Source organism: Micropterus dolomieu, linkage group LG10 (assembly GCF_021292245.1).
Source record: "Micropterus dolomieu isolate WLL.071019.BEF.003 ecotype Adirondacks linkage group LG10, ASM2129224v1, whole genome shotgun sequence".
Classification (NCBI taxonomy): Eukaryota; Metazoa; Chordata; class Actinopteri; order Centrarchiformes; family Centrarchidae; genus Micropterus; species Micropterus dolomieu.
In genome coordinates this window covers 9,136,356-9,154,842 of record NC_060159.1, presented here as the reverse complement: position 1 = coordinate 9,154,842, position 18,487 = coordinate 9,136,356, and the positions used below count along the sequence as shown (strand labels likewise).

The 18,487-nt window shown below is 40.4% G+C and overlaps 1 protein-coding gene across 9 annotated transcripts in view; it reads right to left on the bottom strand.

Moving 5' to 3' along the window:
• The window catches only part of LOC123977373 (1-phosphatidylinositol 4,5-bisphosphate phosphodiesterase beta-1), a 171,373-nt gene that overhangs the window by 104,501 nt on the left and 48,385 nt on the right, over positions 1–18,487 (bottom strand). For 5 of the 9 annotated variants that reach the window (XM_046059997.1, XM_046059994.1, XM_046059995.1 and 2 more), the window contains one exon: positions 7,490–7,567. Coding sequence is in view for 3 of the 9 variants with exons in the window: in XM_046059992.1 (XP_045915948.1) it covers positions 7,490–7,567; positions 11,916–12,014 (177 nt within the window). In the remaining 6 variants the exon portion in view is untranslated. Of the gene's footprint in view, positions 1–7,489; positions 7,568–11,915; positions 12,225–18,487 lie in introns of those variants that run through there. The other 4 variants (XR_006826648.1, XM_046059992.1, XM_046059991.1 and 1 more) reach the window with 1 other exon arrangement.

The following is an 18,487-nucleotide window of genomic DNA, read 5'->3' as shown; positions in this document are numbered from 1 at the left end:
TGCAAAGCCTAACCCTCTCTGCATGGCTGTAGGTGCTGTCTGAACACCTTATCTGAGCAATGTGCTCAAAACTAGGTAAACAAATTAGCAAAAAGCTTCAAGCATGACATTGACAGCGAACCTTGATGTCGGTATTTTAGGAAGCAATACTGTGTGATTATCACAATTATTATTTCTCATTTTGCCTGTTCAACTATTGAAATCTGGGTTGAAAACACAATAAAAGTTTTCATGTCACATGACAAGATGATTTTAGTACAGATAATGAATCTATCAAAATGACAATCAGTAGTGCTGCGTGTGTCAGTCACTTATCAAGTCTAATCTTTCAGCAAGTTTGGCAGTGTGGCATCTACACTGGCATCTAGTTGTAGTAGGTAACTATGGTTAACCTCACACTTGTCATCTGAAATGCATTTTGCATCATCTGTGCATAACAAACAGCAGACAGAGCTCCCCAGAAACTCACTTTGTGACATGAATTCTGCACGTCATCTATATGCAATCTGCCTTGTGGAAAGGCAGATCTGTTCTGTCAAGTGCAACAAGACATCGCCAGGTTATATGACTACAGTACTGGTTTTGACCGAATCAGCTGTTACTTGTAGCTTTAAAACTGTGTTTCTATGAAAATAAAAAAAAATGCTAAATTCTATTGAAATGACAGGTGTAACCAGTGCTTGAAGTGGGCCGGAACGCACCCGTACACAGTACCGGCACCTCAACATTTTACTCTTTGGCGTACCCGGAAATTTTCTTGCGTACTGGGACTTCTCCCAAGCTGCCGGTACTCTCCTCTGCCCTCTCCATATCAGGTTCTCTGGGCGCTACGTGACGCTCACCTGTTCCCGTTCTCGCCTGCCTACTAATCTCTATCAGTGCAGAGAGACGGAGGAGAAGAGAAGCTCGGGTTCCTTTCAAGCAGCCGTGTGCTGAATGTATGTGTGTAGGTGGGTGGCACATATCTTTTTCCACTGGGTGTACCTGCACAGATAATTTTTCTGATGACGCACAATCACTGCTATTTTTCATCTTTATGTGTTGGCTCTCATAAATAGCAATCTAGACAAATCAAAAACATCAGTATAAATCGAATAAGTCATGGCTTAAAACCTTTTAACTTAAAAGTCACAAATTCTGCAGTTGTCTGGATTTTTTAAAATATGTCTGCAAGGTTTATCAGTGACAAACTTTCCAAACCTATCATTATTGCTAAGTCAGGCATGTTAAGTGTGTTGGCTTCAGAGCTGTCTATTTTTAACAATGGTATGGCAAATTTTACATCAGCAAAGTTCCAATCATGTAAAAGCCAATCAAAGTGAAATGCCTAAAATATATCACCAAAATTAAGAAATCATTGCCTAAATGAAGTGAGATGTGACATAAGTAATTTTCTTCATCATGATCATAATCTTCTTCTTCTCTTCTCTCTGTTTTTCTGTCTGTCTGCCTCTGTCTCTGTTTCTCTCACCACTAGTACTGATGAAATAGAGCCTCAGTGTGCCAGGCTATAACTTGGCAGAGGTCACAATTCACTTTCAGTGGATTGGCTGCAGATTTATGACTTGTCTCTCACCAGCATATAGTGCTGACGGAGGTGGAGGAGCAGCAGCCTCGGTAATCACAGAAAATTGCTGTGTTGGGGGGGAAACAGATGTGAACTCCACTATGACAGAGCAGAGAGAAGAGGGCGTGTGCTTGTGCTTGTGCATCAAGTGTCTATTAGGTTTAACATGAACTCAAAACAGCCTTACTCATGCCCTGGATTAGGTCAATTTGAGACTCATTCAGAAATGTCACACACACCAGCTGCCAATGGTGTGAGCCTGCTTTTGGCCCGGGGTGAACTGTCTTTCATCTCTGGACATCATTCAATGCCATATGCCAAATGCTTGTCCAGTGAACGTCCTGAAACTGGTGCACTGCTGCAACATGAATCTCAAGAGAAAGCATTTAACCTTTTGTATTAACCACAGCCTGCTCAGGAGAACGCACACACATGCATACACACAAAAATGCACACACGCGTACACACAAGGAAACAATGATATCAGTTTCAAAGCGGCAACATTCTCCAGAATATGAGCGAGGGCTGAAAGACAATGTGACATTTCCAAGGTGTGTGTTGTTGCATGGCAACCACGGCAACTAAACCAAAAGGCTGTTAATTTGACTGAGTCAGTCCACCTCTCAGTGTTGCATAGCTCCTCCCCTTGAAAGCAGGCTCAGCCAACAGGAACAAAAATTATTTTTAACCTGCTAAAGAAGCACCTGTTCCTGGTTGGACATTACAGGAATGTTGGTGTGTGTGTTTGTGTGTGTGAGTGTGTGTGGGTAAGTGTAGGTGTAGGTGCCTGTACAAGTGACTGTGTGTGTGGGTGTGCTGAGTTATGCATATGAGTTTGTTCCTTGAAGCATGACGTACATGTATGTAAATGTGGTCAACTGAGCTTGCTATAAATACCTCAGTCTGAACGCTGGTTACTATGGCACTGTAACTGGTATATGTAAAGTAGTTAACCATAGTGAAGGGTGGAAATGGTGACTAATGCCATTACAATAATGGATAGTGTCAAATTACTTGGTAGCATACTAGTGATGATTTCTATGGAAATTCTTTGTGTAGAAGCCAAACAATCATACTCTCAAAATAGAAGCTGTACAATTTCCCTAATCTCTCACCGACACAGTTTAACAAACGCTGTATAATTGCCTATTTCAAAGACACTGATGCAAAATAGTTGCAACACTCCAAAAGGGAGAGTTTATTCAAAACCATGAACAAGGAAACTATAGGTATATTAATATGACCTAAGGTGTTCTTGGGTGTTGGCTTCTTTTCCACAAATAAAGGAGGGCCTCTTACCTGTATGCTTTCTAAACTTATGAGTGTTATTTAATATCTATGGGAAACTTGCCAACTTGCAACATGTAGTGACTTCTCTCCAAAATTTATGACACTGTTGTTAATGTATTTCTAATGATGGATGGGAATATGTTGACATAAGGTCACTGCATGGTATTCATTTACATTGAGTTGACACGTGTCATTGTTACTAATGTTGTCATGGTCACCATTATTTTTATCAAAAGCATCATCGCTGTCAGCTCCATAATCATCGCCATGGTTGTTGCTGTTGTCGAATCTTCTCTTTTTCTTTCTGTGAAAGTGTTTGTACATCGAGTGTGTGTGTGTGTGTTTGTATTCAAAACTGTGTTTTTTTTCAAGGTGAAGGAGCGAGCACACAGAAACATAAAAAGCCAGCCAAATGGACTCTGAACCAAACACATACAAACATGGGAGAGTTATGACTGCAGGAGTTTACATAGCAGTGCCCTGTTTAATACAGCAGTGTGCAGAAATGGAGACAGCGCTCACATCACGCTAGAATCCACACAGCTTGCACCTGTTTCTATCAACAGAGGAAAACAGGAGATTGTGTAATATCCTTCAGCTATATCAGACTATACTAACTATCCTAAACAAGAGTAGCGTTGCTCAAACTCCTGTTTTGGCAAGCGGCCACTAGTGGAGAAGGGGAAGTGAAAAATCAAATTAAGCTTATCACTGGAACAAGGGTGTCTTTGCTCATCTTCTGAGCTGCCGCCATTGTTAAGTCACTTCGATTATCCTGACAGACTCCATTGAGAATTAATAGAAGTATCTTATCACAGTACTGACAGGTCTTCCTCTTTTTGAAGTTAAAGCTATACTGTCAGCACAACTTACTGAGACTACAACAAAGGCATCAAGATGAAACTAGAGGAAGCCTTGAGTCTTGAGTCATCAACTAAAAGGCTAGCCAGAAAGAAAAAGGCAAGGAACATCCCGCCTAAACAGATTTGACATTGAGTCTTTGCTGCCGTCAAAACTAAACTTTGCCTTTCTGACCTTAAAACATGGCTGAAATCCACTGCTGGATAAGACTGGCAGTAGAACTCGATGGAAAAGACAAACCTCGGGATTAACAGCAATGTCTTCACCCTTCCCCTCTCTCTGTCTCAGTCACACACGCCAACATACTGTATACAAAAAAACAGCTTTGCAAGTCACAAGTCTTAGGGCTCTGTGATAATCTGTGATACTCCTAAAGTTTGTGTTTTGAGTTCTAAAAAAGTCATTTTGGAATTAGCAACATTACGCTAATTTGACAGCTGCCCATCCAACAATGACAGACAGGTAACATTAGACACTGCAGATTGTACAATCAATACTAAAAGGTAACATTTAGGCTACTAAATCTTGGTTTAGTTGAATTCAGTTACAATGTTGGCTGTGTCGAGGGCGCAACTGATTTCATTTTTGATTGTATGGAATTCAATTTCATGCAAAGTTAACTAATTAACACCAGCTCTTAGCTAATGTTAGCTTAAGCCATAGGCTGGCCTTAGAACACTAAAATTAGCCTCAACTTACTGTCATTTGTTTAGCCTGAAATTTCAAACAGTTGACAGTTAACGTTTTCAGTGGTGGCTTTTGAGCAGTCTTTATATTTGAATGTGATAGTCCGAGGTTACATTGTTTGTCTGTTGTCGTGCACTGCCAGAGACACCATTTTCTGAGGTGTAATTGGCTACTATTGGATTTATTGAAAGAATATTTGTTGTCAAGAAAACAAAGGGTTATTTGCCTACATGCTTGCATGCAACATCATTTGAAACCTTTGGGCTTGAGGAGGAAATCAAGTCATTCCAAGTCAAAAGGCTACAGTCCAAGTGAAGACACAAGTCATGGGTATTGAAGTCAAGGTTGAGTTGTCCAATCCATAGCTCACACTATTAATTGCCTTAAAATTGTATTTTACACAGCATGAGTAAATAAATACTTTTAAAAAAAGTATATTTCCTTTTCAAGGAGGGAAAACTTCTCAAATATGAAAAGTGTCCTCTGTGTAGTTAAACTGGTTCAAGGCCTACAGTAAATAATAAAACTGAAAACATAGTAAATAGTAAAAACCATATCCATCAGTGACAATGTGTGTTTGAAAGTGAGCACAGTAGGCACACTGAGTACAGTTCTGCTGTGAGATTCTGAAGAATCTGAGGAATGCTTTTACTCTGCAGGCCATCAGGCTGAGTCTCCAACAAACACACACATCACAACCGGACACAGCATCGTACTTTTATAAATTGGTCTGTTGAACAGATGTGCAATACAATCATGAATAAATTCATTTTTGTGTTGACTTTGGCACTGAGGAATATTCTTTTATGCCCTAATAGAGTTTTGTCCAGGCTGTGTTTGGTATTAGTAATTATGTGTGTGGCAGGACTGCTCTTAATGCTGAGAGACAGAACAGACACGCACACACGTAAATACACATCCACAAAAGCCTCATCATTCAAAATCCTCGCTTTATGACAGAGGCAAAGGAAATGACGAATTGATGCCAAAGAGCCTCTCTCAATTCTCTTAGTTGAGAATCACACACAGTGCTTGTTATCTCTGACCACAGACACACACTTCTCCACACACACAAGCAAGCCGGACGTCAGAAGTGGTCCTCTGTCTGTCTCTCTCTCATTTTCCAGAAAGTGAAGTCTTTCCTCAGTGATTGCTTAGAAGAACTGTATAAACCATGAAGAAATCCCCTCTTTTTCCAAATATAATGTATTAATTCACAGTGGATTGCCAAAGTAATAGGATCCTTTCTCTGTTACCAAACACCAGTAGAGGTACACTCATAAATGACGTGTGTATGTGTACGTTTGTGTATCGAGGTGTGAGTACAGAGGTCTATAATATATACTTCTCGGTCAGCACTCCTGTCTATGCTCTGTTATGGCTGCAGTGAAATAACCTCATCTAGGCAAACATAAAATCAATGGTAGCTATTAATTAGTCTACGTCTGACTGCTGTTGCTGATACAGTTATACGCAAATAGAACACATTACGCCCATCAAGCTGTTTGGAGTTGGATTGGATTTTAAAGAATAGAGATGTTGGATGGGCAGACTTGTAATGAAGCTGTATCTACACAAAAACAGAGCAAACAACAACCGGACCAAACTGTACCAGCCTGCGCTAAATATGCATACAATTTTAAGGTTAAATGGAGAAGTAGTGACATGCTTGACAAGGTTACTGAGTCTGACAGCATGTAGTAGCTTAAATTTCACAACTTTGTTCCAGGTTCTTATAAAAATTATTGCCGCAGGGAGGAGGAACAACACAATGCACCATGGAATATTCTCACAGGTGTCAAGTTAAGTACTGCAGGTGCAGCATCCAGATTCCTTTCTCTTTTCCAGCACTGCTGTTTCACTGGCTTAAATCAAAATGGAGAGGAAGAACTTTTCTATCTAGTGTGCTACTAAGATTATGAATGGAAGATGGGTCACAGACTTGCTACCAATGACAGGTAAACAAGCTAATTGGAAGCCACTTGTACCCCACACATAACAACACAATGACCTAATCCTGAAAGTAGTCTCTTAAAGTAGCCAACATTGTTTTCCAACATTGTGATGCTTTATACTGTAAAGCATCACAATGTTGAAAAATATGTGTTTTAATCCTGCTCGGGTCCATCTGTTCCTTTCAGGTAATTTCCAAGTGCTTAAATGCTTCCCAGGGAGCTTCTGATCCTTCTCTAATAATCTTAGGTGTTCTATGATAATTATTACAACTGGAACGTCTAACGTGTCCACCGCAGAATTCTAATGATGTTGCCATGGTAATGAGTACTTAGAAGTGCAGTGATAGAAGTACATGATACATTTGGATAGCTTCAAGCAACTATATGTAAAATGTATGGAAAAATTATTCCTTTGCTGTGGTCAACAAAAACCAGCTTTTCAAGCCTGAAGCACTGTAGCAATCCAAAGCAAGATATGTCACAATCCATTCTCTAACAGCTGATCCACACTGTGAGGCAAGAGTACATTTTTTGAGTTTGTAAACACAAAGGTATTCACATTTTTTCAGTTGTGCCTGCAGATAACAGAAAGTCACTTAGAGCATTTAGACCAACAATGGCACTGCAGAAAAAATGGAAGATTCCTTGTTCATTTCAATAAGATTACTGCGTTTGCACATCTGGGACTCCAGGCACTGAGGGCTCTGGGAAATTAATGCAGCAAGAACAGCAAAAAAGTTAGACCTGGCTTTACTTTTACCACAGCACAATTCAAACTATCCAGCAATGCACTCTGTTGGCCAAACATATATGTATAAGCACACAGGTGGAAAACTTGCATTGTGTACCTCATAGCATTGCTAATTTCATGTTTAAAATGTTTAAAAAACTGAGATAAAGGAAAACAATTACTGCTAATGTGATAACACTGAATGAATTCAGACTCACAGCAGTACAAACTGCTGTGTGCTGTGCAAATTTAGGCTTCTTGGTTTGAATTTCATCTTCCATCTTAATGCATCCAAATAATTAAGATTTTTTAAAAGGTAGGACTGCAAAAAGAGTTTCAGGTGTGAGCTTCGGGGATCTGTAAGAGCAACAACAGTTGAGTTGTTGTGCAGTGTCTCACCTTATTCTGGTCGGTCCAATACAGAAAGTAACCTTTGGGGTCGACTGTTAGAGTCACTGGGGTCACAGCAGTAGAATCCTGGAGGAAAACAGAAAAAGACATCTGGAGTCAATGTGTGTGTCTGCTGACGTCTGTATCTGTCCGAGCCTGTGTTTTTACATGAGTGCATTTTGCGTGTACTGTATGGCAAAATATTCTCTGGGTAAACAAATTAATTTATTTCTCAGGATCAAAGGATCTAGATTTTGTAATACAACATGCATACCAGAATTTGAAATGACATTAAAAGAGCTGTTTATGTTGTAAGCTTGCACACAATCCTTTCCTTCTAGGGTACTTTCCCCATCACAAAACTGGCATCACCACAAATGACCAAGGAGCCTTGTTGTGATTGTGTGTGTTTGTGTGTGTGTGTGTGTGTGCGTCTTTGTGTGTGTGTTTGTGTTTGTGTTTGTGTATGTGTGTGTATGTATTTGCGAAAACTGCAATCATGAACTACAGGTTGCTTCACAGCTGATGTTTCCATTATCCCCCTCTTGTAACAGACAAATGCTTTCCCACAGTCCCCACATAGAGATGGCTCCAAGTCTCACACACACACAAGCACACACACGCGCACACAGTTTGACCCTGAGGCGTACATGGCAACGCCAGATATTATTGGATGCTTCTATTAAAAGAAAGAGCCTTTGCTTTGTGTCCACAGTGGCTGTGGTTCCGCTGAACAGTAGCATATTGTCCTCCTCAATCAGCCATGGCTGTGAGATCAGAGAGATGGAAACCACATTTGCTGCACAGAGCAAGAAAATCTTCAAAGTGCCTTCATGAGGCTTCTAATGATGTCCCTATCACAGACAGAGTTAATGGTCTGCATCTGCTACACGCTTGTCATATATGGGTGCGACCCTATGCGACTTGCACTGTAGGATATCATGAAAGGGTTGAGCTGGGACCTAGTAGACAGAAGAGGAGTTTGTGATGAGGTGCAGACAAATATCATTACTCTGCAATAATTTTGTGCTGTCTAAGTAAGACAATCATAGTTTATGGAACCTGGTACACCTGGTACACCTGCTCTATGAAAGGCAAATACAGTACAAAACAAGCGATAAAGAGAAAGTAAAAAAAGGGGGGGAAGTGAGCAGAAAGTAAATGAGAGGCTCGTTCAATGCAGCATGAGAGGCATTTGCAATAGTGACATTTGCTATGGCAACCCACCATTCCCGTGAAATCTATTAGAGACTCAAGAAGAATCGTTTTGGTTCTGTTCACATGATTGCACAATCTTTGCAGGCTTGATTGAATGACAAAATATGCAGCTCATACCACTGAACACATGCAGCATAAGTACTTACAAACTGAGGGCAGGAAAAAAGATACAGCATCTCATACAATATCTCTGATCTCCACTCAAGCCACAATCCAATTTTTTCAATTTAGTTTTTGCAGATTAATATCTCTTTCTTTATCCTCCATGAAGCCCATCAGTTACTCCTAGAAAACTTTATAAAATTATGAGTTAGATCGATAAATTTACAGTGAGTTGTTTACATTTCAACTAAACCAGGAATCCACTCAGTGGGTAAGATGGAGCGACTGATGGATTGTCTGATGTCAGGGAGAAAGAAAGAAGATGGCTTGAGAGCAGTGGGAATCTGCCTAATGATGTGAGAGCAGTCATTTTCACCAGCTTCTTTCTTAATGTCCTAACTCTCCATGGCCACCACTACAAACACATTAAGCCATTATGGACTCTTAGCCAAGATTCTCTCATGGGTTTGCACATTTACAAAAAACATACTTATACTTAACATCGTGGATTAGAGTTCAGAGTTATTTGCTGAGACTAGTGCCTCCAGAGTGGTACTGCTCATGCTTTTTATTGTCATTTGACTATTTGGAGGATTTGTTATTAATGGGGAGACATTAGGTGGCAGCAGCCTGTTTTTGGTGAATTAAGATGAGATTAGTGACTGACTTGCAAAACTACTAACACCCAGAGGGCACCAATCCCAGGCAGCAGACATTGCCATTTTCTTAGTGAAGAGTTTGCACCATTTGATTACCTGAGGGGTGTGTTTGAAATTTGAGCTCAGCATATCTCTGTTCTGTCTGCTAATGACATATTCTACTACTTTAAGGGATTTTAGGCTCCCGTGTGGAGCCTGATAATATCTCATTCAAAACACACCAGACCGACCTGATACAAGCATAAGCTTATAAAAATGTCTGTTTACGTGGACCCAACATCATCTTTTTTACATATTTCACATCTTGCCAGTCTCCATCAGTGATCTTTAAGATGAAGGGTCACTTTTCTAAGTCTAGGATGTCCTATCCTCCACTCACTCTTAACAGAAGGCATCATTATTACACCTATAGCAATGTTTCAAACCACAACCAGGGCACTGCAGCAGCCAGTTGTCTGCAAGTGGAAGCAACAAAAATACACTATGTGTATGCATGTGTCTGTGTGAGTTAGGCAGAGGAGGTGTGGGACACTTCGAGGGGTTTTCTGATTGCTCTTTTTTCAACAGTCAACCACCAAAGCAGCGTGTGCTGAAGTCTGCAGTGCTTCTCTTCACCACTTCTGAAAGTGCAGTATGCCATCCTTCCACAGTAAACAAAACTTTACACCTTTTTGTGGCCACTGAATGTTCAGCAGTGATACAAAATCTTTAATTTTCACTGGAACAAGAAAAAAAAATTGTTGAAAGAGGTTAGAGTGTAGCCCAGCATCCAAAGCCATGATAAGAAGAAAATTATTCAGTTCAAGCCTTTTTCACTGACAATGTATTATATCTGTTTCTCTCCCAGTCTGTCCCTGTATTCCTCTGTGATTCTTTCCATGAACCACACAGAGAGGAAAGAGGAAGGAAGGCGTGCATGGGAAATGAAACAGATAAAGTATCTTTGCATACGTCTGTATTCGAGGGGGTGTGTTTTTACAGGAAAGGCCTGGTGGGCATTTGGCCCACATGTACAACCTACAAGACACAAACACGGCTGTTAGGGGAAACAGACACACACCTCTCACATCTCATAAACCACAGAGCTGAAGACGTGAGCGATCATTAGTAATTACTAGTTAAGAAAATCTTCAAGTTCTCTTATCTAAGCATAAGATTGATGATTGACAGAGTGATAATTTCCTCTCTGCCATCTGTACTGACCACATTCACACTCTTATAACACTCATCCACTGATGCCATCTGTGCTGTGCTTGAATCACCTGAGCTCAGTGAATATGATTATTTCACTGTTAAGTTGCATTTCAAAATGTCACTTATGTAAAACTAGCAGTTTATTACCAACACCTGAATGCCTCTGCTAATCCACCTGCATGATTTACATAAACGTCACCTTTAATGAGATATGATTCTTCATTTATTAATTCTTCCGCACAAGACAATAACTGCATAGTTAACTCGCTGTGAACAGTTGAAGGTGGTCACAGTCACAGAGAGGGAAAAGAGCAGCCCATTTCCCAGACTGAAAGTAAGCATGACTGTGCTCATACTGAAAGGCTCACACAACAAACAGAAGAAACCATAGAAATGCATGCAGTTATTCAAATGAGATAGGCTGCGGAGAGACATGAAACTAATATAACAGAAAGTCCCTTTCAGAAAATAGAGAGCCATTATTGTGACAGCCTAAGAGATGAAAATAGCCATTAAGTACAATATGGTCACTCAGCTGAAACTCAATTTCAAGTGCAACAGCTGCATGTTAATTCTCTATACAGGATTATTAGAGGGGTGTGTTGATTTGTTGTTTAGGGGAAGATGCAGTGCGTCATAGCTGTCTGTTAAAAGGCTACTACTGTTATGTTTTCCGCGCTATACTCAACAGCAGCTTGCAATCAATTTTAATCAAGGTCATTTCACTACAGCTACTGTTACTGGCATGGATGAATGATAACAAAACAAAACCAAAGAAAGAAAAAACACCCAGCACATACATTATACAACTATCGCCTGATGGGTACACTGCGATCCGCGTGTTGAGCCCCGACACACTTATTAATTGTAGTTAATTAATAAAACGTTTCCAGTGAAGGGGGAGGGGGGTGAGCTTAATTCAAATGTTTAATTTGATTTAATGAGCACAGCACACATTCTCACACACAAGCACTCGCGCGCGCCTACATACACTGCTGTAGATTGGCATGTAAACAAAGCCCATGTAAGTAGACACTATAGCTGCTGCGTTTCTCTTATACCATTAACCAGCAAGCCACAGGCAGGCAGCCCCTGTCGGTGCGGTCTCCACTGACAATCAAATCTATCGGTTACTGTTGCATGAGTAGCCTATAGATTGTGTAATACATCCTAGTGGTAATGCATGCAAAGAAAGCGTGAAGAAATCACCCGCCAGTGAAATAAAAGAAGATTCACTGCCGGTCTCTTTCGCCATTACTTACATCATCCCATTTCATAAATTTGTTGCCCTTTCTTAGGCTCTCTGGCACGGACACTGGCTTGAGCTGCAGCGCATGAACTCCAGGCTGTGCCCCAGCCATTGACTCATCTACTCTTCTCGACGCACGGCAGGGGTAGAAATGAGTCACTTCACTCTCTTCTACTCTTATTTCTCTTCCTCTGCCTTTGTAATCTGCTTAAAAGCAGGCTGACGGAAGCCCACTACTGCTGCCAGTATGTCATGCCCGCATTGACAGCGGCGGTGGCGCGTCTCGGCTTTGGAGAGCTGTGGAGGCGGACGCAGGCGCAGCGGACCGGGGTCGCCGACTGACTGACAGACTTAGCGACATGCAGCTAAGGCACAGAAAAAGAGAGTGAGAAAGAGAGAGAGAGAGAGAGAGGGAGGATCTGATTGAGGTGCAGTCTGGTTTCAAATTGTACAAGTCAATGCAGGATCGATGCTTGAAGTGATCTAGCGCCGCCGTGCGTCCGAGGCAATATGATGGTAGGAACGTGGCCCCAGGCTTTGAGCAGATGAGAAGCCAGGGGTGTGAAAACTTTATCCTTAAATCAAATCTTTACAAGTTCCTTGTGTTGGGATTTTAGGGCTGATTCTTTTACACCGAACATATTTAAATCTGACCGCTATAGGCAAGAACAGTTGATATAACTAATAAATAAATCATTTAGGGATTTCAGTCAGCCAGCTCACATGGAATGGATGGATTATTATGAACAACATGTACAGTGTTGATAAGCTATTTGGAACCTAGGTTCTGACCTTGTCACCTAGTCACACAAAAAAAGCCGGGTGGTGGGTGAAGAGCTACCCATCTGGAGGAACGTAGACTCACCCACAGGTGAAGGCAGGGTAGAGGTGGGACTTTTGCCATATTGTAAGCAGCAGCAGCGACTGACGGGATAGCTTTTAGGTGAACGGTGTGGCATCAGGCATGCAGCAAAGAATGAGCTGAGCACTGACAGCTGAAATACACCCCCATAATCAAAAGGGTGCGTTAGATGTTGCAGTGGGGGTGAGTATAGCAACAGACTCGATTTGATTAAAATATAATAGGGATTTAATATTTTTCCACTAGAAGTGTATTCTTGGGTTGGCATTTTTTCAAGCAGGCTTTGAAATATCATGAAAGGAGTTGAAATTTACATAAAATATAATGGAATAGTTGAATAGATGAAAAATACATGTAGGCCTTTTTTTGTGTGACAAAAAATCTTTTGGTTTATAAAGTTTCGCAAGCACAACCATAGAATTTCTAAAATCCCATCTATCCTCATCAGACTCATATTATATTCAAAACTGTATGGAGGGTAACAGGTGCAACTTTAATTTGAGAAATCAGACCACACCCATCAGCTAGAATTGACACTTGATTTCTATTTCAGTGCCCATACTTGGCTGTGGGTCTTTTTACTTCTTCATGATTAAACTTCTTCAAAGTTCTTTGAGTCAAGAGTGCGTCACTGCCTTTAGGACTTTTTTAGATTTTAAGATTCTTATTAAATAAAACATAGAGCCCCTCTGGGCTTTGCACCACCCACACTGTTTATTTTCTGCCATTTCCAAAAAGAGACTCCAGACTATTTAAGTCCTCCAAGCAGTTTTCCCTTTGTGTCCCTCTGTGGTCAGTCACTGGCCAGTGCTGACTGTCAGACATGTCAAACTAGTCAGATCTGTCAAAGTCTGACTGGCACTTTTCATGTCAGTCATAACAGTAATTTGTTTGAGTTTGCCTCCTGTCATTAATGATTGATTAAAAGTGACAGTTTGGGGACCAGGCCCTGAATAGAGTCATAGTCAGGAAAGTGAGAGAGGGTTTGTGTGAGAGAGTAAAAGAGAGAGAAGAGAGGGAGAGGCATGAGAGAAAATGAAAGTAGCCTTCACTTTTAAAGGCAATATTTTCTTATGAGTCAGAATTCCAAAGTAGCATGTATTTAAAAAAGAACAATAGATAAATGTTTTTATACAGCAAATGAGTCATTGTTATCCTGCATGATTCAGAATTTGGTATCCGTCATCTTTCTTCCTATCAGCCCCGAGGTTCCAGCGAGCTCTAAAATCTGGCACAGCATTCTCGGGTGAAAAAACAAAGGCCTACAGTAAGGGGAAATAATTGGATTGTCAGTATATAAAAGTCCTAAGACCACAAATGTCCTATTACCTTCATTTAGAGAAACACTTAGCTTTTACAATGAAATAATGCAAGTTGTTATTGGAGTGTTTCTTTCTTTGCTTTTTGTTGAAACAATTAAAATGTGGATGTTGCCATAGATGTGCATAATGCGTCAGGAAAATTTGAGGCAGAGATTAGGTTCTAAGAAGGCTTTTATTAAATAAGCCCAGTGTGACTCTGTCAGGAGAGTCAAACCTACACGAGTCACAATTTGTGCTTCACAGTGGTCTTGGATAAGTGATAGCAGTAGCATGCATGGTGGAAGGGATCAGTCACATTTTTTGGAACCACTACGTGTCATTTATTTCCTCCTTCTGGCTCCTTCTTAAACTGACTTCCTTTAGTGCAAGGCAGGGCCTCGCCTGTGAGCAGGAACAGGGGCAAAAATGAAATCAATCAGAATTCCTCTGCTGGAAAACTACCCCAGGTTTGCTGTTTGCACACTAGTTTGTGATAATTTCATTAAACAGAAAAAAAGAATATGCACCATGTAAGCATAATATCAATACTGATGTTAAACTCCAATTTTACACCTCTGTAATACAAGATCATGCAAAAACACAGAGTCCTTATGATTTCAGTTTTTGATTGAGCTCTACAAGTGCAAACAAATTTGCAATTAATCAAATTACAAAATAATTGCCACACAGAAAACCAGGGACCTTTGGGCACCCTGAGAGTCTGGAGACCCGAAGCAGTTGCCCATATTGTCCAGCCGGTTATCCAGCATTTCTCAGGTGTTTATGTGCAAATTATCTTCAACGTATGTATTAAAATACTTTCTCATAGTAAGCTTCTGCAGGTAGAAACTGCAAAGCTCAGACGTTGGTAAAGCTGTAAGGATTTCTACATTTGAGGAGAGATAATTGGTAAAAATGTGTGATTCTCATCTTCAAGGTTGATAACGTCCACTTTTATGGGAGGCAGGATCACTGATTGGCTGGCTACTTGCTGATGAAGGATGTGTGACTTTTTTGTATTCAAGATAAGACCTCTGTAGAATTCAAGATCCGTTTGAGGTCAATGGCGTTGTCATACGCACAGTGAATATCCAACATGCTGCACTGATCTTGCTCTTGTACCTTCAACCAGTTAAGGTTGCAGGTATAGCCGTATACACACTACCCCTCAACAGGCGATTACACTGGTTTGGTTGGTTAATGATGGAGGTGAGATGGGTGATTTGCTTCATATGCGGTGACAGGAGAGAATGAACAGCAGTGCGTCAGTGTTTCTACATGCACTTGATGAGAAACAGGTGTTCTCAAATGACTGCCTGCTGGAGCTTTCATTATCAATATTAACTCATGAGCCCTCCTAGGCTGCACATTCAGCATATAATTAACTATGCTGAATTATGGACCCAATGCGTCAAACCTGCGCACCTTTCTGCCCTCTCACCTTCAAACGTCAGTTCAGTTTGCTTGTATCATTCAGTTTTAGATGCCAAGGCTGGCTTAATGAACTAAATTTCTGTTTATGAAATAACCTGAGCTGTGAAATGTCAAAATAACCGGTACTCCATTATTAGCATTAGTAGCTAAATGATATTAATTTCTTCCTACATTTCTATGCAAGGACAGCTCTATGTGGGAATAAGGCAGAGTTGTTTTGCCAGTGTGTCCACTGGGTCTGACAGGATGCAGAAACATTTTTCTATTAACCACACAGTCAAATCAGTGCAGTGTTTTGGAATCAGTTATCTGGAGTTTCAGATGTGACAGGGGAAGAGCACTGACAGCTACAGCGTATGAATAGTATAAACAAGGCCTCTGGGAATGGCAATGGGTCTGTTTAAGTTGATGCCTGCCTTGTCCTCTCTATGAACCCAAACAGAATCAAACAGTTAGGCAAAGGCAGCACATTAGCAGCATCTTCTGGATCTCTCCTGCCAGTGCACTTTGTGATAGCGCATGCTTTCAAACTGGGCTACATAGAGTATATTCAAATGATAATAATTTCTTAATACAGCACAATGTGCTAAATACTTTCTGATAATGCATGTTAAATATATATTTGAATAAATATGAATGTTTATTATACAGAAACAGCCTTATAGCATGTGATGGGGCTTGTTTGAAACAATTGTGCCAGGTTTTAAGATTTAAGCCTAAATCATAAAATAAAATGATTAAAATCATATGTTGTGATTTTTTTTTATGATGTTCTTTTATGTGTAGCAGGAAAAAACTTTCATCACACACACTAAATTGAAAGAATATGGTTAAAGTCCCCTATTATATTGTGGTATTTGTATATTTTATGAAATCTAAAATGTTAAGGAAAAACAATTACAAAACACTTTATAAGTAAAATAACCAGACAGTAAAGTCTGTTTATGACCTTCCAATGTATAAGAGACCAGGTTACTTCATCACATTAATGCAAAAAATAAAAACAGTATTCTGCTCATTGATATGCCATCTTCACCACAATGGCCTAATGGTAAGGCCAGACACTCAATGGCATTAAAAACACAGAAAATTTTTGTTGTTGTTTCAAGCTTGATGTTGTTGTCATAATTAATCATGATTTATTTATAATTATAACTAAAGACACAATACTGAAATACTATCAAAAGACAGTTATTTCACAGTATAGCCATCAAAAATATGTTTCCCATTCTCTGTTAACCTGTCAGAATGCTGTATATGATTTGTTCAACAACGTACTTTGGAGTAACATATTAAAAAGCTTGTAAAATGTCTTCCATGTCAGCCATATGCACTATAATCCTGGACACCGGTAAAATTCACACTTGAGTGGTTATAATTTAACTATCACTGAATAGTTGTATTGGTCCCAATTTAATTGTTTCCTGTGTGCTTTCTGGAGTGGTTTGAGAGACCCGACACTAGTATGGCCCACTGCAAATGTACAATTAATTTGACAGTATGTGTCTACAGCCTCTGGTGCACACTGAAATCCTGAGGGACCGGGAGTGTGTGTGACAATAAAAATTCCTGTGCGTATGCGTGCAAAATCAACATACTGTATGTTGTGTATGCTGTAAGGAAAGGGATTAAATCCTATAAAGCCAAGTTTCAACCATTTCTCCTATCCACCTGTGCAAGGGAAAACACTCAAGAGTAATTCATGGGCCTCTCTGCTAATTATGTGACTATAGTGTTTTTACTTCTGTATTATGAAACCAGCGGCCTTGGGATTCTAAATGGGTTCAGTTCAAAGATTTCCTCTACCACTCATACTTATAAAATAGTGAGTAAGTACTGGCAGGCCAAACTACCATTTAGTGAATACGAGCTCTTCAAAGACACCAGGGATGTGGTTTCTAGCCTATAAAAAGACCAAAGCCATACCGGGACTTTAAAAGGCTTCTAGTGGGACAATGCATCAGGTTCACCAACAGAGCGTGCTGTGGCATAACTTTACATTTCCCTGGTGGCTCTCCTCTGCTTACAATTAGGAATAATCCTTCTCTCAAGGTTCAGGAACTTCATTGTCCATTCAATCCAAATTCCTGATAACTAACATAACACAGAACATGTGCAGTGAAAAACGATATGTTAAAAACTTAACAGCTTGCAGAAGGGGCCCAGGGCCTGTGGTTCAGGTCAAATTATGAGTTTGAAGCAAAACGTTGAAGCTCTTTTTTACTCCCCAACCCGATTTTACTGACACAAAAATGTGTTGTTGTTTTTTTTGACATTATTCACACCTGGAGAGTTGCAGCGACCTTGTGGCCGAGACAGAGGAGGTTTTAATATGTCTCATTCCTTGCTCTGTTTCTGTGTGTAACCAAACACCTCTACTGCTTCTATTGTCTTATCTGAGATTGAAGAGGAGGTTAAAAAAAACTTGCAGGTGTTCTTCCCTTTAGGCTACAGACTTAAGAAATGAGGAAAATAGAGGGTGGGAGTTGGAATAAAAGGGAACCCGCATGCATGCATATATACATACACACGCACACATCAACACACACACACACACACACACACGTGCACACACACGCACACATGCACAAACATATACTTTGACACACATGTCTGAGTGTGTTGCAAGATCACACGGCCAGTGCTGTTACTGAACGTAAACATGTCTGAGGGTGTGTATTAAATACTCATTACAGAGGACTGGGTAAGCTCTGGGAGAGACTGGGAGAGAAAACAAACAAACCCCACAGGGTGGCTGAGAGGGGTGGTGAGGGGCAGAGGGAGGCCTCTCCCAGTGTAATTCAAGTTCAATAACTGACCCTTAACCTCACTCTAACTCAGGTTACACAGTTCTGGTGAGACAGATTATAGGCACAGTTACCTCACAGCTGTGGATACTACACCTCTACAGAAGCTTTACACACACACACTTCTATACACACATACACACACAGTACCAAAAACAAAAAAAGGTCAGTTGGCAATGTC